Source organism: Acanthochromis polyacanthus, chromosome 12, assembly GCF_021347895.1.
Source record: "Acanthochromis polyacanthus isolate Apoly-LR-REF ecotype Palm Island chromosome 12, KAUST_Apoly_ChrSc, whole genome shotgun sequence".
NCBI classification, from domain to species: Eukaryota; Metazoa; Chordata; class Actinopteri; family Pomacentridae; genus Acanthochromis; species Acanthochromis polyacanthus.
The window spans coordinates 36424428-36448905 of NC_067124.1; the positions used below are offsets into that span (position 1 = coordinate 36424428).

The 24478-nt window shown below is 40.1% G+C and overlaps 1 protein-coding gene across 1 annotated transcript; it reads right to left on the reverse strand.

Annotated features, from left to right (window-relative positions):
• Window positions 1–362: 362 nt before the first annotated feature.
• msh5 (mutS homolog 5) lies at window positions 363–24317 on the reverse strand. Its single transcript, XM_022195985.2, is given in 27 exon segments — window positions 363–712; window positions 793–866; window positions 953–1090; window positions 1303–1449; window positions 3902–3915; window positions 3918–3975; window positions 4304–4453; window positions 6927–7053; window positions 8583–8701; window positions 10851–10918; window positions 11001–11088; window positions 11167–11247; window positions 11424–11533; window positions 11621–11693; window positions 13208–13336; window positions 13424–13486; window positions 13575–13713; window positions 14618–14663; window positions 14745–14827; window positions 15004–15039; window positions 15369–15478; window positions 15602–15723; window positions 15818–15871; window positions 16166–16246; window positions 16354–16477; window positions 16549–16686; window positions 24155–24317. Coding segments are annotated over 27 exon segments (2505 nt in total). The 5' UTR covers window positions 24167–24317; the 3' UTR covers window positions 363–591.
• Between the last annotated feature and the right edge of the window lie 161 nt (window positions 24318–24478).

Here is a 24478-nt window from a genome sequence, read left to right on the forward strand (position 1 = left end):
TTCTCTGGATGTAAAGACGCTGGGTTGTGTAAAAGCGGAGGAGTGCGGAGTGGAAACCACCGTGGAGCTCTTTTCTAACAACACCATCTTCGTCATGACCAAACACTGCTGCGACACGCCCTTCTGCAACTCAGCACACAAACTTCCCATCTACACGCTTTTATATCTCACTGCAGCTTCCTTAACCACCTGGCACATCAGCGAAGCCTCGAAGGGATTATTATAAACAAACATTTGTTCAATTTTCTCAAAAAAAAAAAAGGACTGTGAAGTAATGCTGAAAGGACTTCAACCATATGGTGAAGAAGAACCGCCAGCTTCACAGAATGTTTTCGCTGACTCATAAACATGGAGACGGTAGATAAATGTGGCACAAAAGATAGGAATTTATTAACCGACACATTAGTTTGAAACAAATCTGGTTCGTTTTTGCTGCGTAAACATTTGCAACACATGTAAGATAGTGAATGTTTTAGTGTAACTGAACAACCGTATCCATGACCGTACCTGCAGGTGAATCTCTCTGCAGGTAAAACGCTGCTTTTTCTCAGAACACGAAGGAATGAACGAATACACTGACCACAGTTCAGCTCAGTTGCGGTTCAGCAGCTCTCCAGCAGAGGGCAGGAGCTCATCTTTCATGAAAGCCTGCAGATCCAAATCTTTGTCGTCCAAATTAAGGCTCAGGAACCTTTCCACCACAGACCTGCATCTGTCAAACACACATCTGTCTGTTACACAAACTGCTCTTCATTGTGGGGTTTTATTCTGCGCAATTAAACGCTAACAAACCTCTTTGCCTGCTCGTCCGACGAGGCTTTGTCTGTGCGTTTGATGGGCCTTCCGGTTCTGTACAGCTCAGACACCTGAACAAACACAAAAACACAATCAGCCAGTGTGTGAGTGTGCATCTCCCTGTGTGTACATCAGTGTGTGTCTTCTGTGTGTTTACCTCCACTCCTCTCTGTACAAGGCAACTTGGCAGGCCTGCCAGTGTAGCGATATTGGCAGCGTAGCTGGACTGGCAGATCCCATCCTTCAGTTGGTACAGAAACACCAACTCATCTCCGTCCACTGCCGTCTCCAGGGTCTTACGCACACACAAAGCACGCACACACGCACGCACAAAAACACTTAGTCATGCTTACGAAATGAGGCAAAACAAATCTGAAGTGAGTCTCATTACCTAACTGGTCATTTGGAAGTTTCTGCTGTGGCACATTAGCTTTGTTTTTTTTAACCATCATTAAGCAACGAATGCTTGGAGCTATGTTTTTATCAGTGTGTGAGCTCAGCCAGTACCAGCAGAGACAGCAGGCCGGAGGATGGTAGCAGCCCCAGCTGCAGCACACTGTGGAAGTTAGTAGCCAGCAGTACGTGGGGAACGTCCACCACAGCCTTCCTGAGCCAGTGACAGATCGATGCAGCCAGCAAGGACAGTCCGTCCACCTGAAGGGAACATTTCACTGTTGGCTGCGTTTCTGAGCAACAACAAAGCTGCTGCTGATCTCCAGCCTTAAGCTCTTCATTCAAACCTTTGATTGCCCGACACTGAGTGGATGTCAGGAATAAACCAATTTACAGGATCTTTACTACCTCTTAGTCAGCAGATAAACAGGTCGAATTATCAGATTAACTCCTCTGTCTTTGACTGAGCAACAGTATATTAAAAAGCAGCGCCAGTTCACAATATAATTAATCTCAAAGTACTTTACATAGTGAGGTGAACATCTAATATGCTGCTTGCAAGGAATTTTGTGATTTGCCGAGTTTTTGTAGGGTCTTAATTTTTAAATGAGTCAATTTGTTAGGCTTCATCCAATGTTTTACCGTAATATCTAAGTCAATCAGGTTAATTTGTCTAATATATTATCCAGGTTGTCCCTGAAGTCTGGAAACACAGGAAATCCTATTAGCTATAATTTTTTTGTCCTCCACTGATTAAATATGGCTTTGTCGAAAGAAGAAAGAGCTGAACTGGTTCTTTTCCGTGGAAAGATGTACACATCAAAAGACAGCAGATTAATTTAATACACGTCATCCAAGGAGGATTCCACTTTGCCTTTCCACTGTGTCGAAGGTGGTTAAAAAGTTTAAAGAGAAACAAGAAAACAATAATTGATGCTAATTTTTGAGGTGACTAACGCCATCAATGAAAATTACTTACTAATGACGTTGCAGGAATCAATGCCAGATAAAATGTAACTACTTTTGTGTGTGTGCTTTGACATTTTATTAGAGTGTGTTTTCATTGTCTGACCACATCTACACAGGCCAACTTGAATAATCTACAAGAAAATAAAGTAAAAGCACCAGCAGGTAGGATCACTAGACCTTTTGTGATCATTTTTGACTGCATAAAGTAGAAAGAGAGTCAGACATGCAACAAAAGAATCAGTCCTTGTACTCGTCCTGCCTGCAGGTAAATGAGTGGTGGAGCTTTCTTTCTTACGGTATGTTCACAAAAATGATAATTTTGGCCACTTGTGTGCAACAGAAACAGGGAACAATGAAATATCACCACCTGCTGTTGCTTATTTCCATATCTGGCAGCTGCGGAGTAATATTTAATATTCACTCTCTCCGAGCTCTGATTTTGGTCTCTACCAACTCTGGAGGGAAATATCTGACTGTTTAGTTGATAAATGTTCCATTATGTTCACCAGCTAGTAATACATATCAGCTGCCTGGTGTGGCTGAACATGACGCCATGAAAGCAGCGAGAATAAACCGAAACAGTGCAGTTGTGGCGAGACTGTTTAAAAATCATCTGAAACTTGTTACAAAGCTCTGTAAGGCTGAGGAGAGCTGCAGATTTAAGTTGTAGTTCCTCGTTACAATGCACAATCCTTTAACAATATAAAAACATTGATTGTAAACATTTTTGTTACTATGAACAATGCAAAGCATAGTTGGTGGTTTTCTCTTACTGTTTCTTTTCCTTTCTAACTCCCACTTGTCTGTTTGTTCTTTAGAATAATATAATTGGTTTGGACCTCCTCTGTCCCTCTCCAGAGGAACCTGGCAGACAGAGATGGATGAACTCAGAGCTTCTACTCTTCTCAGTATTAAGCCCCGTATGTCCCAGTGACGAAAGCTATATAAATATGCATACAGCTAAGCCCCACATTATTCATACACATGTCAAATTTAGATTTATGATGAATTTTATATTCGACCTATAGGTTTCTTCTGACTGGAAATTACATAAAGAAACCACAAAAGACAAAAAGAGATAGTGGTAGAGGCGGTAGTGATAGACTATGTTTTTGCTAAAATATGTCAAAAATCATGTCAATATTCTCTATCGAACCCTTTATTTCCCTTCACATCAGTCAAACAGTCTCTCTGTATGTTTTCACTGGAATTTTGTTCCACTATATGGACCTTGAAAACACTTTGATATGACTTTATAACCTTTAAATGTTTTCTGAGCAGCAACTAAGTGCAAATTTTACAAATAGTTCCAGTCTATCATCACATCTCTAACAAACTGTCGTGTTTTGCCACTTCTTCACATCATTTCCAGCCGGAAAATAACTAGTGGTTACGTTAAGATTCACTATAAATTAACATATGGCGTTGTTATAAATAATTCGGTGTATAAAAAGGAGCTACTACAGATGTACTCTTTGCCTGACGGTTGCGTAATTGAAAAGTTGCCTGTAGGTGGCGCACACTGACACCTCTATATGTGTAGGTCTGAACAGCTGCTGCTATTTCCTTAGTAATAGGTGACACATGTTGGGCTGAGCTGAGAATCTGTTCGTGCTGCTGCTCTGAACTGAATATTATCAGTTGGGACGAGTTTCAGGTGCATCACATTAATGACACTGCGAGCCCTTGTTATGCGTTTACATATGTATTCAATTCACAAAGTGCTGGAACACTTTCTTCTTACTGTGTTAGTTCCTTTCCAAATTCATCGATGAGGACTAATGAGTTGCCAGTACTGCTGTTCAGAGCCTGGGCCATCTGGAGGAGAGAGACACAAACGGTTATACTACACCGTGTTGTTGTATTGTTTATGTGTATGTGTGTGTGTGTGTGTGTGTGTGTGTGTGTGTGTGTGTGTGTGTGTGTGTGTGTGTGTGTGTGTGTGTGTGTGTGTGTGTGTGTGTGTGTGTGTGCGCGACGGTTGTGGGCAGCAGTCGTTTTTTTTAAAAAAAATCTCAACAGGTGGAGAGTAGGAGTGGAGCGAGAGGACAGCAGTTCATATATTTTATTTGTACACCTACACACACTGACGCACACGCACAGAGCTGTTTATGTGCAACAGAATGTGTGTGTGTGTGTGTGGTACCTGGTTGAGGTCTATCATGAACGTGCTGAGGCCGACAGACACCGACTCTCTGCTCTGCATGCGGGTGAAGATGCCGTCCACCAGGCCGATCTCTGCCTCCTTCGCCGGAACGTCTGAGCCAATCAGAGCCATGAACACAATCAGACCCACCTGACAAAAACAGAACAGAAAGACGGTAAAATGTTAAATCGGTGCTTCTCATCATCAGCCTGGAGGTCAAAACTCTCCACACTGGAGCGCATAACAAACACCACCTCATTCAGAAATCCTACTGTCACTCTACTGCTACGATTCTTTTTCTGATGAAGCTGTAAATTACAGATTACAAGCTTCTTCTAACAGCAAAGTAAAATAGCTTCAAAAGAGAAAACATAAATCTTGTACAAGCTACCAAGAGAACTGAGGTCTGCACCAAATGTTGATATTTTAAAATCTAGGTTAAAAACTTTCCTTTTTTCACGTGCTCAGGGGTGAGCTCTTTAAAACAGGGGTGTCAAACTCAGTCCCTGGAGGGCCACTATCCTGCATGTTTTAGATGTTTCCCTCTTCCAACACACCTGATTCAAATGATCAGCTCATCATCAAGCTCAGCAGAAGCCTGATAACGAGCTGATCATTTGAATCAGCTGTGTTGGAAGAGGGAAACATCTAAAACATGCAGGATAGTGGCCCTCCAGGAACGGATCTTGACACCCCTGCTTTAAAATCACTGACATTCTAATCTTTTATCTGCGCTGTTTGTGCTGTTTACTAATTTAAATACAAATCATTCTTTTCTGCTGCATTCATATTTTCTAGTTTTTTAGTTTTGATTGTATTCATAATCAGGTTTTATTTTATTTGACATTGTATGTATTAATTCTTGGGATTTTTTGCTTCTATGTAAAGACACTGAGCTACTAAAAAAATGCCTTGCACTTCAAAACAGATGTTAAATGTCAGCTATGTTAGATTAGGCAGATTATTTTTGTCCCACTTGCTCCCACTAACCCTAAAATGTACTGGTGGGTTTGCAATGCATGCTGTCTTTTAAAAAAAAAAAATCAAAATAACACCATGATCGGAACCGGAAACTGCAAAAACCGAAAGAATTTGGTGGATTTTCAACTTTCTTATAATCCAAGCACCAATAATGTGTGACGTACAGTTGTGTAAGAAAAATAAAGCAAGTTCAAGCTTAAAATCATAAGATTTCATAACATTAAGTTTATTGTCATATTTTTTAAAAAATCTCAAAAAAGGACTGACTTTCACCAGATTTTGTAAAACAACAAAAATTTCTGCTCTCCTTGGTGCAACTGTGAATTCATTAGTGAGCCTTCTATAGCTTTTGAGAGAGTTTGGTTGAACTGCAGGCTTTGCCTGGAAAATCCAGACTGACTTTATTTATGTATTAATATAAATAAAAATAAAGGCAGTCTGGCAGTGTGATGATAGGAGACGTTTTCAAAAAGGAGGGGCTAACGAATGCAGCTTGAACAAGAAAGAACCAATCAGCGTAACACGGATGTGACGCACAAACAAATCGACCTTGTAGTCCATGTAGTCCAAACAACAACGGCATGCAGCCGAGAAAGCGTCGCAGCGAATGATTACTGCCGTTTTTGTCACAAAAATCTGCGAACACATGGGGTACTCTCAAGTACAACACTTATTTTTGAAAAGGCTACGCAACAAAAGACTCCTTCCGAACGATTAGCGGCTACTTCTTGCTGTGGTTTTAAGGTCAAATCCAGCTCATTCAAAACAGAAGAAAGAGCGGTGGTAAAAGATCGATGTGTTGCGGTCGCCATCTTGAATGTTTGCGTTTGGTTACGGGAGGTGCACAGGTGTTTTATGGGTAATCCAGGTGCTGAAGATGACGCCGCATTAAGTCCCGCCTCCCATGCTATGATTGGTCGTACCGAACTTTCCCGGGAGGGAAACGCGGTTCAATTCGCCCAATGCCAAACTGACTCTCCTGTATCTCCTAACATGGAGATAGGAGATTACATGGAGATTCAGTTTGGATTTTCCAAGCTACTGCAGGCTGTGCATAAACAAAACAAAGATAAGACAACTACGGGAACAAATTAAAAATGTTAATAGGAAAACATATTAAATTTGTAGTCACCACTTTTTCCCAGTATTTTGTAACATCTGTGGAAAAATCGAAAAACGTTCCCACGTTCCGGGATTTTTCCACTTCCATTAATTAAACAAACAAATTCTTTTTCTGTTTTTTTCTCCTTTCTTATTACTTACAGCATTATAACTGGGTCATGCGTGCAGTCCAAGACATTTCTGATTTGCCTCTATTTCTAGCCATGTTTGTGTTGTTTCCATAGAGGTGCAGGACTTTTTATTGAAGTGGGATCAGAGAGTTGGAGCTCTCTGCTGGTTCTGCTGTAAGTGCTCGCCATCCCTCGGTGTACCAGAAGGAGAGCAAGCGTGGCCCAAAACCCACCCAAGCAGCAGTGATGAGCCCACTTCAGGTAAAGAGGAAGATGAGTGATGCGTGTACACTTACAAAAATAGATACCTCTGAGCAGTGTCACTGTTTGGCAGCAAGCTGGGATAAAAGAATGATATTTTTTACTGTACCTGTTACTGAAATGGTCAAACTTGTATAAGAATGTTCTACCTGTTTGAGGTAGATGCTTTTTCCAGAGGAGTTGGGGCCAGTGATGATCTTGACCCTGCCTTCTGACTCAGAGCTGTGGAAGGAGTTGGCCACGAATACAGGAGAGCACAGCTCCAACAGTGGGTGTCTGAAGAAACATCAAATACAGAAATGTACAGTCTTGTACTGCAGATTCTTGGGTAAAAGGAAACTGGACTTATTTTTAAAGATTTTGCTTTCTTAAAGTTGCACTCTTCTTTCTCAGTTCTAACTGGTGAGGAGTCTGAGTTACTTGTTCTCATATCATCCCAAAATTATATGTCTTGTGGTTGGTTAATGACCCAGGTCTCAGAGTATTACGTGTCGATATTTGTGAAACTGCCTAAGGATGGGTGGCTTGAGGTGTAAATGGTGGTAAAATTGCCTGGAGAGGGATGAATTAAGTGTTAATGATGATATGATGGCCTGGAGGAGTATGGTTCAGTGTGTTTATAGTGGTAAAACTGCCTGTAAAGGGAGACTCAAGGTGTTAATAGTCATAGAACTGCCTGGGGAAGGGTGGATCAGGTGCGAATGGTGACAGAACTGCCTGGAGGGGGATGACTTCGATGTAAATGGTGGCAAAATCGCCTGGAGCAGGGTGACTCAGTGTGCTGACAATGGTAAAACTGCAGGGGGGTGAGGGTGTTAAGCTCTGAAAGCTGGTAAAACTGCTTGATGATGGGTGGAGCAAGGTAAAAAAGCGTGGTAAAACTGCCCAGAGAGGGATGAATTAGGTGTTAATGGTGTTAAAATTGGCTGGAGGGAGACAACTCAATGTGTTGATGGTGGTAAAACTGCCTGGAAGTGGACAACTAAAGGTACAAAGTGTGGTAAAACTGCCCAGAGAGGGATGAATTAGGTGTTAATGGTGTTAAAATTGGCTGGAGGGAGATGACTCAATGTGTTGATGGTGGTAAAACTGCCTAGAAGTGGACAACTAAAGGTACAAATGGTGGTGAAACCGCGTGGGGGAGATAACTCAAGGTTGGAATGGTGGTAAATCTGCCTGGAGAAGGATGGATTAGGCGTGAAGTGTGATAAACTGCCTGGGGATGGATGCCTAAAGAGCTTAACTGTGGTAAAAGTGCCTGGGGATATGCTGCCCAGCGTGCAAATGGTAATGAAAGTGCCTGGGGAGGGATCTCAGAACTGTGTTAAGCCCTGAATATACTCCATTGCAGACACTAAGCTGCAATTCTAGCTTACAGGAGTCTGCTTGGAAAATTCTGTTGCAAGAGCTTTCACCTTTCATCCTAGAGGCTGCCTTGGTTCTAACTAACTGGTGGGAAGTCCCGCGTATTTATTCTCATCCCCAAAATTCACATGTGCATTCTAGACAGAGAAGACAAAAGGTCTGAGACAGGAATGAAGCAATCCATCCATGATAAACTGGAACAGCCATGTCTAAACAGAGGAGGTGGCCTACAACAACACTCCAGTTTCAGCAGCATTCACACTTTATGTAACGTGAGTCTTTTGGTGACGATAAATACTTCAGACTCCTCATCAGTAAGTCAGAACTAAGGAACCCCAGATGAAGCTGAAATATCCTCAAGAAGTTCAGTTTTCTGCTACTGAAGCACTTAGGAATCTTGCGCTGCGATAATCATTTTCTTCTAGTGTGTAAGCAAATACCTGCCCTGTGTGATTGTTATCTTCCTGTGGTTGGCCAGCTTAGGTGAGGTGTAGCTGTACTCCTGGGAGGCGGCGCTCATAGCCATCAGACAGTCCAGCTCAGCAGTGAGATCCAGAACCTACAAAGCACACACTGAACACAATTAACGTCCTGAAAACAGATAGCCTCCTCACAAAAACATACTTACATTGGATCTGCCTACCTGCAATCTCTTAAACTGTAAAACTGAAAATTTAGACAAATGCTGTCTATTGAAACATGCTTCAGACCGACGACAAAGAGATCCCGGTGCTGTGGTTTAAGTTTTTTTTAATTAAAACAATGAAACAGCGAGTGTGGATGAGTGTCAGTGTGTAATTCTCCAAAGAGAGGTTTGGGAAGAAGTATTGCTTTCATAAAGTTAATAAGTTTGGGACCCTAAAGTCCCTCTCTGGTTATTGATTTTACCCATAAAATCATCTCTGGTGTATCAAAGTTACATATTAAGAAGGTTTTTTCATGAAAATAATCCTTTCCTGCCTTAAAATTGCTTAGCTGTTCCTCTAACCAGCTGCTTTTTCTGTTCAACCAGCTCACCTGCAACATTGTTCCAACACAGTTTTCTTTTCAGCCATATAGAGGATTCTGAAGAAAAATAATGACACAGAAAGCTCTACCCAACAATTTGGCACAATTGGTTCCTTAATTTTGCTACATATGAAACCCTGGAGGTCTGAATTTATGTTTTTGAGCCCATCATCGGTAAAATGCAGCTTCAGTGTGGAAATGCTTGGCTGACATGCTGCTTTTTTCACCGATCATGTGTCTTTAACCATATGAAAAACACCACGTGGACATGATAACTAACTAAAAACTTGAACTTTATTGGATGGGGTTCTTTAACAGTCTCCAAAATCGGGAACCTGCACCTTCAGATTTGTCTTAATTGGAACTGAGCTGTCGTCTAAATCATGCAAATCAGAGCGAGACCAGAAGTACACAAACATATTTCTATGCTTAATAGGCCCAGTACATTCTGCAGAAGTTGCTCTCTGCAGCTGATGTGTGCAGGTGTGCACTGATCTTAAGTCATAAAATTCTGATAATGAACTGTTGTTGTTCACCAGTAATAGTGTGTTTTTAAAAAAGGCTCACATTTTGCAAATTATTTGGTGTGAATAAAAAACATTTAGAAGTAGCCTAATAAAATGCAGCCACAAGTTATAATAAATTTCTCTCATTAGCAGCTTTTAATTATAAAGGAAATGATACTGGCATTAGTATCAGTCATCCTGGCTCCGTTAATACTTGATAAAAACCATGCTTTCACTGGTACACTGCAGTTTCGAGGTAGAAAATGCTCAGCCGTGGTGTTGACAGCTTATTTTGCTAATGATGTGTGCTCCAGCTGTGAAAACAAACTCAGCTGTAAGCTCTCAGGCCATCATTTATTTATAAGTTAATTATCCATATTTTTATTTTATGTTTTTGCATTTTTGTTTCTGGGTTAATGTCAGTGGAGCGACTTTCGACTAACTCAGCATGTTTGTGTGTAGGTTACATAAGGTTCCAAGAATAGCGGTGGAAAAGGAAAGAGCCTGAAGGCCATCTAAGGAGATACGTTTTCATCTCGAACAGGCTTTTGGAAAGTTGGACTCAAGAGTTCTTACATGGCATGGAAAACTGCCCATGAGGTTAAATATATACAACTATGCATAACTGACCTGTTTATAGAAAATCTTGAGTTTTCTTTAAATATAAAAGCTGTTACTTCTGTTATTCTCCATTTTGTATGCAATATTACATTTACAAAACACTCAGGAAGGTGGTTTTTAAGGAGTTGCGGCAATTTTCCACAAAAGAGCACATAGAAAAACAATAAATGGGCCTCCTAACAAGGTATAAAACTTTACATCTTTAATGAAGCTCAGTGTCTCATTGCCATTGATTTACCTGCAGTTACTTATTAGGTAGATTCTAATGACAGCTACAAGTGTAAACACAATAATGCATCACTTTAATGCTCATTCTGCTCTCAAAAACACTGATATTACCTGCAGTTACAGCATAGCACTCGTCTACCAAGAGACAAAAGAGCTTGTAGTGGGTTTGTTTCATAATCAATATGAGCAACTAAGTCCAATGAGAGGAAATGCTGAGTCAGTCACAACAATATCCACCTACACACACTAAACGCTTTACTTTGAAGGCCAGCAATAGTGTTCTCATAGTAACAGAGTTTTGCTTCAAACGCTAAAATGAGGTCACAAACAGTGATGCACACAAACCTTATAGAGGGAGGAGCTTCTCTCGAGGATCGCGCTCTGCAGCTGTGTCATCACTGCCGTCTCCATGTCTGAGAAGCGGGAAAAAAGGTCGCAAATCACAGTTTTTAATTATAAAATATCAGTAACAAAATCAGTGTTGTGTTTTTTCACCTCTTATGTCACAGTGCAAGTCGCCCAGGAGGTCATCTAGCTCCCTGGTTCTCTGGCTGCGATAGTGCAGTCGATCTTCTGACAGAAACTAGTACAGAGGGAATAAACACACAGATAATGCAGACTAGAAAGGCACATCCGCTATCAGACGAGGGCGTAAACACACCATGAAATCAAGTCCCTCTATCTCAAAATCCTCTTTCTCCAGCATGCTGGGAAGCCGAGGCACAGCGAGCAGGAATCCAATCTGTAAGGAGAGTTAAACACTCAGATAAAACCCCCATGGCGTTCCAGAAAAACTATTTTCATGATCTGATAGCATAAATCCACACAATGATAGCATGTATGTGGAACATGAATATTTAAAAATGTAGTTTTGGGAAGACTCCACGTCAGCTAGTAGCGTAGAAGTAAAAATAAAACCAGCGGGATGTAGATGACACAGCAGCAGGGGATTCGTGGGTCCAGATGTTCAAGCTCTCTTCTGGCAACATCTGTGAGGAAGTCTGAGAGTCCCGTCATCTTCCTCTTCTCTGATGGAGGGAGAGAGTGTCCCTATGAGCTGAGCACATAAAGGTCACATGGGTGAATAACTTCAACAGGCACTTCACTGCACTCACTCTCATCAATAGCTGGATCCACGTTGGGTTTGATGGTGAAGCGGTTCTCTGCTAAACTGGTTTCAAAATCCACCTCAAACCAGAGATATTGTTTCATTAAAGCTAAACACAGTTATTACAAGCACGGTTTTACACAAAGGACGGCCAAACAAAAGACAGATAATCTCACTGAATGTGTACAGTTAAGCCCCAAATTATTCATAGTCACGCCAAATGTTGACTAAAGAGCAAAGAAATGTTTACCAATAGGCTTCTACTGAATTGAAATTTCAAAAATAAGTGACAAAATACAGAAAGACATTGTGTTGCAGACTAATTAATGGTAACTTCTGACAATTTCTATGTTTTGGTACATTTTTGCAAAAAATCCCACATTCAATACTCAATTAAGTATTCACAACCCTTGAAATGTTCAGTTGTTTTTTTTTAGAAATGCAGCTTCTATACTATTTCCGCTGGTATTGGTAAATTCTACGGTCTTCCAGGGCGTTCTAACACTATAAACGGAGAATAGATGATGCAGTAGTTCTCTATTCAATTACTAGTCAAGACTGAAAATAAGAAGCCTCATGAGAACCTCCAGTTGCACATTGTTGCTGCTCACAAGACATATAACATCGATAAAGTTATATTCAAGTGTTTTTCAAGTTCCAGTGTCCACAGTTTGAAGCTTCATGAAAAAGTCCAAGGAGCTCCACACTGAAACATGTCAAAGAGCTGCTAGGAAGACAGACGTGAGCCCTGCACTGGAAGAATGGTAGAGGACAAGAAGAATCCAAGGATCAGCACCAAGAGCATCCTGATGAATGTGAGCACTTCTGGTAGCAACATGTCCATCAGACACTCCAGCAGACCAACAACAAGGCTGGTCTCCATGGATCAGACCAAGGAGGACTCCACTTCTCCAAGACAGACACACTAAAGCTCAGCTGGACCTGCAGCACTTCTCTGCTCACTTACTGCTCAATTACAAGTCATGTCTGAAGGAAACGGCATCATGAGAAAAGAGGAAACATGGAGATTGTGGAGGAGAACATCAGACAGTCTGCAGAAAAACTGCTCCTTGGGCAGCATTGGAGCTTCCAACAAGATAAAGATGTGAAACATGGAGATAATATGGTGCAGAAATGAAGAGAAAAGAATGAGAAGATGTTGGAGCAACCCAGCCAGAGTCCAGACCTGAATCCATCCAGAATCTGTGGAGGAAGTGAAGAGCAGAGTGATGGAGAGGAAACCTTCAAAGAGCTGGAGATGGACACTTGGAGGAACTAAATCCCAGTGGAGACCTGCAGAAACACTGTTAGACACTAGAACTACCGATGTGGAGGAAAATAAAGACTTTGACATTGATTACTCATTTTGGCATTTTTAGCAAAAATGAAAACAACAACACAGAAATAGTTAAAATTTATGCTTCACATCTCTAACACAACGTCTCATTACCTTTTGTCACCTGTTAATGCCATTTCCAGGCAGAAGAAACCTACTAGTCTAAAAAATTACCTTTAAATCAAAGTTTGGCATGGGTATGAATGATATGTGGCTAATTGTAGATATTTTGTGTAATTTTTTGGGGACACAAATCACCACTCGGCTGATGAGGGAGGCGATGTACTGCAGGTCGTCGGAGAACCCTTCACTGATATCACGAAACAGCGGAATGGACTGAGGCAGATGTCGCACTGTGTCCCTGATACACACCGCGCTGTACACCGTCTGACAAACACATTTTGTCACCATTTAACAGAATCCGCCACATGGAAGGAAAATGTTTCTAAAGTAGCACCGTGCTCCAGTTTCAACCTTGTAGATGCTCTGCCAGTCAGCCGCTTTGGTGTTAGACAGCGACATCCGGCGTAGAAGAGTCTAGCAAACACAGACATGTGGACTGACCTGAGGTGGAGGAGACAACATGAGGTAATGGAAAAATGAAAGTAATGGGTCCACTTGTTACCGGTATGTTCCTGATGTTGCGTAACGAGGACTGCAGGGTGGTCAGGACGTCCGAATTACGAGGCGACGTGAAGAAACGAATCACTTCTTGTCTCCGGTGTAACACTGCCAGGTCCTGTGTCGGCCGCAGAAACCACAAACTGACAGTAGAGACACACAAACAGGACTTCTATAAAACAAATGGTACAGTGATATGATAGTTTTACATCAATATACATTATTACTTTTAGTATAATGCAGATCTAAAACCACAATACAATAATTTACAAGAAAAGATGATAAATTATATTGAAAAAAATTGAGACATTTATCTTGTTTTCATTAGAGCTGTTAAACTTTTCTGCAACTATTATGACTAACAACAACTTTGAGTCATTTTATAAGAAAAAACACATTTCTGGGGTTTTAGCTTCTTAAATGTGAGTATTTTCTGGTTTCTATAACAGTAAACGGAATATCTTTGGAGAAAAAAACAAGACATTTGTCGTCTTGGGATTTGCAAACACTGAGCAACATTTTTACCATTTTCTGACATTTTATAGAAAAAATAATAATCAATGAATTAAGAAAAAAACTCTACAGATTAGTCGCCAGTGGAAATAATTGCTAGTTGGAGCTTCAATTTTCATAGATGCAAGCAGCAGTGTGCAAACTTTTCCAGTGACAAACAAAAGAAAAACTCAAACTATTCATTTTTTTGTTACTTTGGTAAAGTTTGTTTCTGATGCTCCAACATATTGCAGCAATAAAGACTTCTATACTTCTAAAAAGTTATTTGTTTTACATGATGGCTTTAACCAGATGATTATACGTCACATTTTTGTCTTTAATGTATTATTGGAGCACTTTGGGACGTTATAATACCAAAAGCAGTGGTGGTGATTTGTGACATTACTAGTAGTATCCGACATCAGCTCCCTATACTGACTCTATACATTTTCCACATTGGTTTAGTTTTACTGGATCCTGAAATTCTCTTATAATCAAGTAAAGGCCCATTATTCAGCCTTATTTCGTGTAACAGGACTGAGAGTTGTTTCTCACCGCAGAAGCTTGGAGCCAAACTTGCACCTGCAGCGGTTCAGTATCCCTGCAGTGCACAAAAAGAACAAGTATTCATGTAAACGCTGATAAATAACAAAGGGTTGTAATATCCTGAAGTGCCACGTACCATAAAGACTGAGGCCTTCCTTTTCACCTGAGTGCAGCTTGTACACTGACGGGTGGAGTTCTGATTTGAAGATCTGTAGCACACTGGGAAAAAAAACCCAAACCCTTTTAATATGTCCTATGAGTGTTCTTTTCTAAGAATGACTTGATTAAAAATGTTCCAAACAGCAGCACGCTCTGTGCAATTGCTGCAACAAGGTAAAAGACATTTCAGTGACCAGAGTCAACTTTTAGGGACATGTTCGACTAAGTATGCTCACCTGTAGGTGTCTCGGTCAATGCACACCACGCCTTTACTACGTTGGGAGGAAACAAGGCAAAGTTCAAAAACTTTTCATTCACGAAAACTTCTGAATGACACGACGCAGGTTTGCTTTGCAGGCAGACAGACCATAGATATACTATGAAAACAAAGTGCCACAGATTCATGTCACTGCTGCTAAAAATCTGAGTAGCTAAACACTGAGGAGCAAGAAGTCCCTCGTCATTGTCTTTAAAGGTCCCCATTATTGAAAACGTGTAATCACAGCCCCGTGTGTGTGTGTGTGTGTGTGTGTGTGTGTGTGTGTGTGTGTGTGTGTGTGTGTGTGTGTGTGTGTGTGTGCATGCATAAATACAATCTCACAGTGTGTAGGTGTGAAACTGCAGGATCGGAACTCCAACACTGCTGTCTTCCAGCTCCACTCCCACTCTCCTCCTGTCCAGACATTTCAGCAGAGCACCCACTGCCCTCAGCTAACCAAACACACACAGATAAAAAAATATTAAAAAAAAAAAACAGAAAATGATGGACAGTTCGTGATCAGCTCTGGCTGAACCAGACTGATGGATGGGATGATTTGCAGACAGCTTTCTCACCATCAGGGGAGAGTCAAAGGAGATGCAGGAGGAGAGGTAGGACATTCTGTCTCTGTCTGAAATGCAGGCGGGCAGGAAAGGCAGATTGGCAGAGAGCAGCCTCTGCTTTCCGACCTCCAAACCTGCAAAATTGGAGCAAGATTGTGGAAAATCATGCAATTTACAGGGCAAAAATTCTGACCAAGAGATGATAATTATGCTGGGGCATCTGTTTACCAAAGTCAACATACGGATAAGTGACCACCTCTGGTTTGTAGTGTGGGTTTTGACCTGGAATACAACAGACAGGACTGGTTTCACTATAATGCACTAGATTCAGATTCAGAAAACTGTTTTTGTCCTCAGGGGGCAATTAAAAAGCAGGCAGTGCAGCAATGACGTAGTACAGTAATACAGTCACTCTCCCTCCTTATCGCATCCACTACGGCCTCAGACATCCCTTATCTCATTTCATTCCCTTGACCCAGAAACCACATGTTCTACACCACTTGTAAACAAAACTTTGACCCAGTTCTCTGCTTTTCCTTCTTCATGTTATGATGTTTGACGTCTCCCACAGCTCACCAAGTTCCTGCAGATACCGAGTCATGCAACGCTCCTGCTTTGCACTGGTGATGATTACGTGAGGATTGACCTCCTGAATGACTGAAGAACAGGAAACAGCAAGATGATAGTTTACAGAAAAGACCTTACATTCATATTTAACCCATTTAAAACTCTGTCAAAGATGATACTGATGTTGCACTGTTTACCTCTGGTCAGCAGGTGGAGCTCATGGTTATCAGGAGTGTCCACCATGTAGTGTAGAGATGAGTCTGCACTGTCATAGAAGCAGAGGCCCACCTGCCCATGCTGAACCACAACGCTCAGTAAAACCTGGAAATGTATACTCATGTAAAACAGTAGTCTGAAACATCTATCACTTTATGGTGACCATTTGAGCTTACTGCAGGCGAGTCTTCCTCCTCTTCTTCATCACCATTCATGCCAGGGGGACCAAAATCCATCCCTCCACCTCTCAGATCTTCCAGAGCTGCAGCCATGAAGAGTTGATTCAATGAAGGAGCAGTTGTGTTTCTGGTGACCTGCTGAATAGAAGTCAAATTTTCACAGATTTGCATCTTTGTTTTTGGTCTTCTAAGGGAAATATCGGACTATTTACCTACTGAATGCTCCACTTTGTTAACCAGTTAGGCCTTGAGCATGTCTGGCTTGCTGTTTGGTGTGAAGCAGGTCAAAGTTTGTGGGTTTTCAGAGCTCCTTCTATGAAAAGAGCTGCTGTAACAGCTGTTATGCCACTTTCTGATTGTGTGTTTCTTGTTAAAGCTGTATTGTCCAGTTTATATACGTCCACAGCTGCTTTTATCTGGGTCATAATAGCCACAATGAGCAAATCCACATCATTTTATGTTGGCAGTGATAACATAAGGACATGTATGTATGTGTGTGCATGTATATATGTATATATATATATATATATATATATATGTGTGTGTGTGTGTGTGTGTGTGTGTGTGTGTGTGTATACGTGTATATGTATGTATGTTGTGGTGAAGCATGGAGATATGGGATCCCAAAACCAGCCATTTATAGGGGCTGACTGGGATTTCATTGAAGGGGGTGTTGTGAAGCATGGAGATATGGGATCCCAGAATCAGCCACAAGATCGAGTCTCTGACAGAACAACAGCTAAATAAGGGAACATTGTGATATTATAACTGTCATTTAGGATCAAATTATGCCATAACCTAATGAATGTGTTTGAACTAACCAAGTGTCTATTCTTACATTCTTTAATGTTGAAACAGTGTAGAAATCAGAAGAGTGCCTCATTTAGAAAGGATGATGGGTTGATTATTTTTTGGGAAAATGTCTTTTCTTTATACATTTTTATAAGTTGGTTGTTTCTTTAAATGTGTCCTTTTTACTGGTTTGATAGGTTTCAGAAACAGTTCTGATAAATGTTAAAATAAGAGGGTTTTAACTTTGTAATGAGGTGAGAAGTCACGAGCAAAGTGAACTAGGGTCAAATGTTCACCGTAAAGATTAAACTCAAAATAGATTGGGGATTTTTATAAGTCTGGAGATGGGTGACTGGCTGTCCAGACAGTCCAAAATAGATATTTCCAGTTCCTTAAAAGTGGAGGTGACCATGCGGTCGGTGCATGGTACACGTGTGCGAGTGGGGAGGGGGGAAGATGGAGTCATTGCATATGCATAAGGTTCAGTTCACTATAAATTGCACCTGATTGAGACGCAATTTGGGAGTCGTTGGGTGGTAGTCGCTCGATGCAAACCAGGGTAGAAATGCCCTGAGCAAAGGGGATTTTATCACGCAACTCGGACGGGGGATTCAACATGATCTGCAAAGGAATAACTGTTTTATCTGAATTATGGACGAAAGTACTGCTTTTTCTGCAGTGTTTGAGGGTTACAGGACTGTGATCTGGATATAACACTGACTGATGGATCATTGCTGGACTCTATTATTTCCAAAGGAATAACACCTGAATGGATTAACAAAGTTTTTACTGGCCCAAACAACAAAAATGGATATATGCAGATCTAAATCGGGTCCGGACCCCCGTCCACTTCCCCCTGGGCCCCGGCGGGTCTCAAAGGCTTGTCGGGTTTCAGGTGAGCAGTCGACTACGGCCATAGCCGGCTGCTCTCCCTCCAAATTATGTAATCTGGGTGATTATTACTTCTCTTTTATGAAAGCATAGTTCCACTTATGAGTCGTGTTAAGCCATTGAAAGAATATGGATGTTTGATTAATTGTCTGATGATTAAGAGCTATTGCTACGCCCTTGCTAAATTTTATAATAAACATTTTTCCTGCAATTAAAGTTAAAGGATTGGAAATTCACTTTATCCCTATCACAGTCACTAATTATGAATATTTTCCCTGGTGGTAAAAAGTCAGGTTATTGTGTGCATTACATCTAAAAAAGGTTCTGAAAGGTTACTAGTCTTTGGGGCTGAGGGTGGCCTATTACAAACATATCCTTGAGGTTTTTTCCTAACCTCTAAACTTTAACCTAGCAACTTACCATGTGCCAAAGCCTGTGAGAGGAAAAGCTGCCGTTAACAGACGTGACTGGCAGTTAATTTAACCATTCAAAAGTGGCTACTCAGTTAAATTAATTATCAGAGGAAGCAGGGTTGGGCATCTGGATGAAGGCAGAGAGGCTAAGCGAATTTTCCTCGAATATCAGCTTAACAGTTCTTTAGAACGGACAGGCGGTGTAGGTTTGGAGAAATGAACGTGTCATCCAGAGGTCGACCGCCCCCTTCTACGTGTGCGTGTGAGGGGAGGGGAGGAGGAGCAATTCTCTCCCTGGCTGCTCAGCTTGTTTACAAAGAAACCAATGTAGAGGCGCGAAGAACAAGGTGCATGATGCTTAATGCAGCGTTTAACCGACTAGTAAAATACTAAACGTTTAATAAATGAGTAGGCGGTTAAACGATTAAACGACTAGTCGTGCACATCCCTAGTATGTATGTATGTATGTATGTATGTATGTATGTATGTATGTATGTATGTATGTATGTATGTATGTATGTATGTATGTATGTATGTATGTATGTATTTTCATGTTTCTTTGTTAATGTTGTTTCTGCGTTCACTTTTTTGTAATTGATTTCTGGGGATAAAGGGGCAGACATAATAAGACTTGTCTTCTTTCTGCTCCCTTTCATTCGTGTTTGGTGACTGTTGTATTTCCATGAAACATTTTTTTTATTTTTACAAATGAATGAAATAAAACAAACATTAATATTAAAGGAAATACTGTATTGTATTGTTGTATTGTATTGCTTCTGATGATTTGGTCGTACTGAATGTGTTTTGTTTGTATAATATCCTTTTTTAGACTGTAATTAACAAGATTTACATGTGGGTTTTATAAACAAAACAAAGAATTACCCTATTTTTGGATCATTCATGTGGGCTAAAGTCCTTACAATATTATTCTCATGAATGAGTTCAAGTCATTTTAACCCTTAGATACATGAGTGATTGAACTCTACAGTCTTCCATAAGTGAGTCAAAAATTACCTGTATAAGGATCAATGTGTTTTTATGTAATTCTGACTAAAAATAAACATTTGTATTATTGTTTGTATTATATTTTGGTCCACACTAAAATGATTTGATGTTTGAAATCATGCATTTTGTTGACATGTTTCCACTCTTTTCCTCCAGCTGCTGCTACTCTCCGTCCTCCAAGTTTGTGTACTTTATCACCTCTCCCATGATATTATCGGTGATAAAGAGCATGTTTTAGTCAGGTGGTGATAAGGGCCGGTGCAGGCCCTGACCGACTTCTCAGGATACTGTGGCTTGGTGTTGGTGTTCTGCTCTGGGTGGCAGATAACTTGCTTCAGTAAGAGTCCTGAGGGCTCATTCTGCTGAACATGGTTTGAACTTCACTCTCCTCTTCAGAGGATTCTTCAGAGGAATCTTCAATCTAGCTATCTAGTGTTAGCTAACTATAAAGTAGGGTAATTTGATAATAACACTCTTTCACACAAGAGGCATGAAAGTGCAAGCATGTTGAAAAATCTCAATTTGATGACATTTTTTTTTCTGAGGTAAAACATGTAGATAATACTTAGATGTACCAGGTCTTGCTGCACAAAATAATCTTTTTGATAGGTGACACTTTTGAGTTAATGATCCACAGTAAATATATTCCTGACAGCCACAATTAATAAGAATCAAAGATTTCCATGAAATTTTATGGGACATGCATGTGGGTCATTTTTGACACACATATGGATGCTTGGGGTAGTAATACAAATATTCTAATTTCTGAAAAAATATAAAAGGTAACTTAAAAATTTTAATGGAATGACATCAAAAACATGTTTTTTGAGGAAGAATTGGAATATGAAGTGATAACAACTGTTTATTCCAAATATAATGGAAGGAAACAACCTCACCAGGTTATGTTTGGCCCAATTATGCATCTATGGGTTCATGTAGCAATAACATTTCAGTTACAATGAAGAAGCTGCAATTAGCTTTAGGTAAAACTGCATTATACGAGTTGAACTGGCCCCTTTACAGTTATTTCAAGCTGTTGGCTTTGAAGCTAACGGAGCTGTGGATAAAATAGCAAGCTAAATTTAGAAGAAACTCGCTAAAATGCAGCCGAATGGTAAGCTGGTACTTCACAGAAAGTCTGCTACAAAACGCCTCACACTGTCTCTCAATTGAAATTAAAACGTGAAGATAAAAATTCGACAAAATATCAACAGAACAGTAGTTCTCTCTGCTCTAGTCCTCCTACCATTAGCCCGCTAGCTAGCATGCTAACTAGCTAATGTTGGCAAAACCGATGTAAGCTAGCTCCGTTTAGCCAAAAATAACAATTTTGCACTTTTTAAACGTACATTTAGTCAGACAATACATACTCACGGAGCCTTTTTATAACAACAGCAAGAAGTCTCAAATATGTACATAATGCACATATTTGGTAAAGTCAGACTTACAACAGAAAGGAGGCGGATAAAAACGTTTTAGCTTTAGCTCGTTTTCCTGAAACTGACCTTTAAACCTTCTGTTGTCATGGCAACGCCGAAAGCCGTTAAAAAAATCTGAAAAGCGAAAACTTTGAAAAGATTGAGATAAATAATTACATTTGAGATTTTACTTTAAATAGTTGAATAAAACTAGCAGGACAATATTATAATTACACTAAAATAAAAATATTTAGCAATAATTATGAGTAAAAACATTCAAAAATCTACTCAAAAGAAAAAAAACGTGCACTTTCTAGAGAATAGTAGTTTTTTCCTCACGAATATGAATGCAATCTGCATACAAGACAGGACTTCACTCAGGAAAGCAGATAATATTAATAATTTATTTCTATGGCACATTTAAAAAGTTACCAGGTGCTTTACAAAAAAGAAGAACAGCAATAAAACATTAGAAAAGACATAAAATATTATGCAATTTCCAGTCTGTACAAGTGGGATTTTAAAAAGCTCTTTCAACTGACTGAGCTGTTCTACAGGAAGTAGGAGTGTGAGCCATCAGTCACAACATTAAACATTGATTATCTCATCACGATGCAGTGTTCTGCTGGGAAATCTCAGTCCTGGCGCTCATGTGGATGCTACTCTGACAGGTATTATCCACCTAAACATTATTACACATCCTCCTAATGACAGAAGAATCCCTCAGCAGGACAATACATCCATCATACTTCAAAAATGCCACAGGAAAAGTATAAAGAACATAGACCCGGCTTCCAAACTCCCCAGATCCAACTAGTGGTTCTCATGTTGCGGCTGATCGGTGTAGAAGTTTCTGGAGGCTTAATGTTCTCTGGGATCCTCAGATCAATATCTTCACACCAGTAATTTTCTTCTCTTTATTGAATGTGAGTCTCCAGCACCACACAACACAACTAAATAATCCTCGTGGACTGTGAGCCCATAGAAAAACTGCAAAATGACTGTAATAATGACTTCAATTTAAACTGGAGACGTTTTAGTGGCACCAAACCATCCAGTTAATGAGCTTCAAAATATCATCAAAGGACCACAAATATATAATCTGTGATAAATAAGATGAACAGCATGTACACTTGGATATAATCTCACATGTATTTATTTATATTTGTATCATATAAAATGAAGTGTATTATAAGTCCTTGTTTCAATGTACAATAAATGACAAAAGCATCCTTATGTTGTGAGTTTGTGTAGAAAACTAATGACTAATCAGCAGGTAGTGCTGGAGAATCGGAGGTAAAGGCAATTTGTCCGTTTGATTCTGCCTTTGCTGCCCTAAAAACTGTTGAATTGAGAGTCCACATAAAGCCATGAGGGCCGGTGGGTCACCTGAAGACACAAAAAAAAAAAAAAAATTTTTAGCTTTTCAGTGCGTTTCATCATTTTATTAAGCCTATTTCACACTGACAGCATCTAAAAATATCTGAATAAACTCTCTGCTGACTTTTCCCTAAAAGCTATGACAGCTACGTTGTTAATCTTGTGACATTTCTGCACAATTAACATATTTTGAGTTGTTTGAGGTGATTTCTTGAAGGCTTTTTCCACATTCAACACCAATATAAGGATAAAGTTGCTGCCAAAATCACAAAACACCTTTCTCATCTATTACAAACTGAAATATCCTAAAAATGTAACTCTCTGAACCTGAAAACCTACCGACTAGTTTGACAGGAATGTTATCTTTAAAGAATTGCAAAATTTACAGCTTTGATCAGAACCAGAAGCCTAAAGTAAACAGAATTTATTGTTGTTGTTTTTTTAATAGAATCTGTTTTGTTCAAATCCTTTATTTCTGGCATTTTTCAAATGAGAAACATTGAATCAAGTGAGTTTAATGAAATATCACAATTTTAAGCTTAAATTTGTCTAATTTCCCTGACAGAACTGCACATCACAGAAAAGTAGTTCAAGGACCGCAGGAAAGTTGAAACTCTGATAAATTTTTCTGTTTTTACAGTCTCTGGCTCTGATAAATGGTGTATTTTTGGCGATTTTTTCCAGGTAATTTGCTTTTCAAACCCACTTGCAGGTTTTGGGCTTTTAGGGTGATAAGATATCATAAGATAAGGAAACTTTATTAATCTTAAAGGAAATTCTTTTGCTAGAATTGCTCAGAAAATACAGAATAATACAACATAAGCGTAGAAAACATGAGTATGATGCATCACGGAAAATAAAATAAGCAATTCAAAAGGCTAGAATGGAAAAGTAAACAGTAATGCTGGCAATCATACTGTGGTATAAAGTAACATAACCCATAAAGAGAGATATTACTGGTGTGGTATTCTGTCTTTTTGTTCTTAAGAACAAATCTGTGCAATATTCTGTATACGTATTTCGACTCATGAAGGAAACTGCAACACAATTACTCTACCAAGGATTGCAGCAAAGTTATGTGACGATCGCCATTGGTTTGTCTGTCTATTAGCAACATTACTCAAAAACAGACGAAAAGATTCGGATGAAATTTTCAGGGAAGGTCAGAAATGACACAAGGACCAAGTGATTAGATTTTGGCAGTGATGCTGCTTATAGTCTGGATTCACGGATTGTTAAAGATTTCTGTATCATTGCGAATAGCGGCACGGCATCACTGCAACTATGACAAGTGAGCACTACATCAGCCGCCTGCTGACGATCACATGATTGTGATTCTACTACAAACCGTTGTGGACTTATCGGGACTTATCCGTCGCAAATCATACAACTGAGCAGCCTGTGTAATATTGTTATTTTCACATTCAGTGGAATTTGGACAATCTGAACTAGTTCTTATGTATATTTGTTTATTTCTTTTCTCTGCCAATATTTCCTGAATGTCCACTTTGTTGCCGTAACAACGCAAATTTACCCACTGCGGAAATAAACATTTACTGTACAAAAATCTAAATATTGCACCAGACACCTACATTATTGGACTTTATGTTGACTTAACATAAAATTGATGTGTCACTTTAACTTTAACAGATTTCTAAAGCACTGATGTTATTTATTACAGATTTATGTTAAACTAATACTTACGTGTCGTCCCATTTAGGTATCGTAGTCGGATGCTGGCTCCTCCCCTCACGCTGCTCACCGCCGGGTAAAGCTCAGCCCCTCGAGGAAGCTCCTGAAAAGCGACGCCGAGGAAGCTGCCGTCCACGACAAAGCCCAGCGTCCCAGCATCGGCGTCCAGGACCAGCAGGACTCGCTCTGGGATGAGGAGAGGACTTTCTGCTTCCTTTAGGGACGACCGTGAACTCGAGTCCCGCCTCCTGTTTCCAGGGTAACGCCCAAGCGTCCGCCCGCCATGCCACAGCTGATTGGTCTTCAGCTCCCAGCCCCAGGACAGCGAGTCTCCGC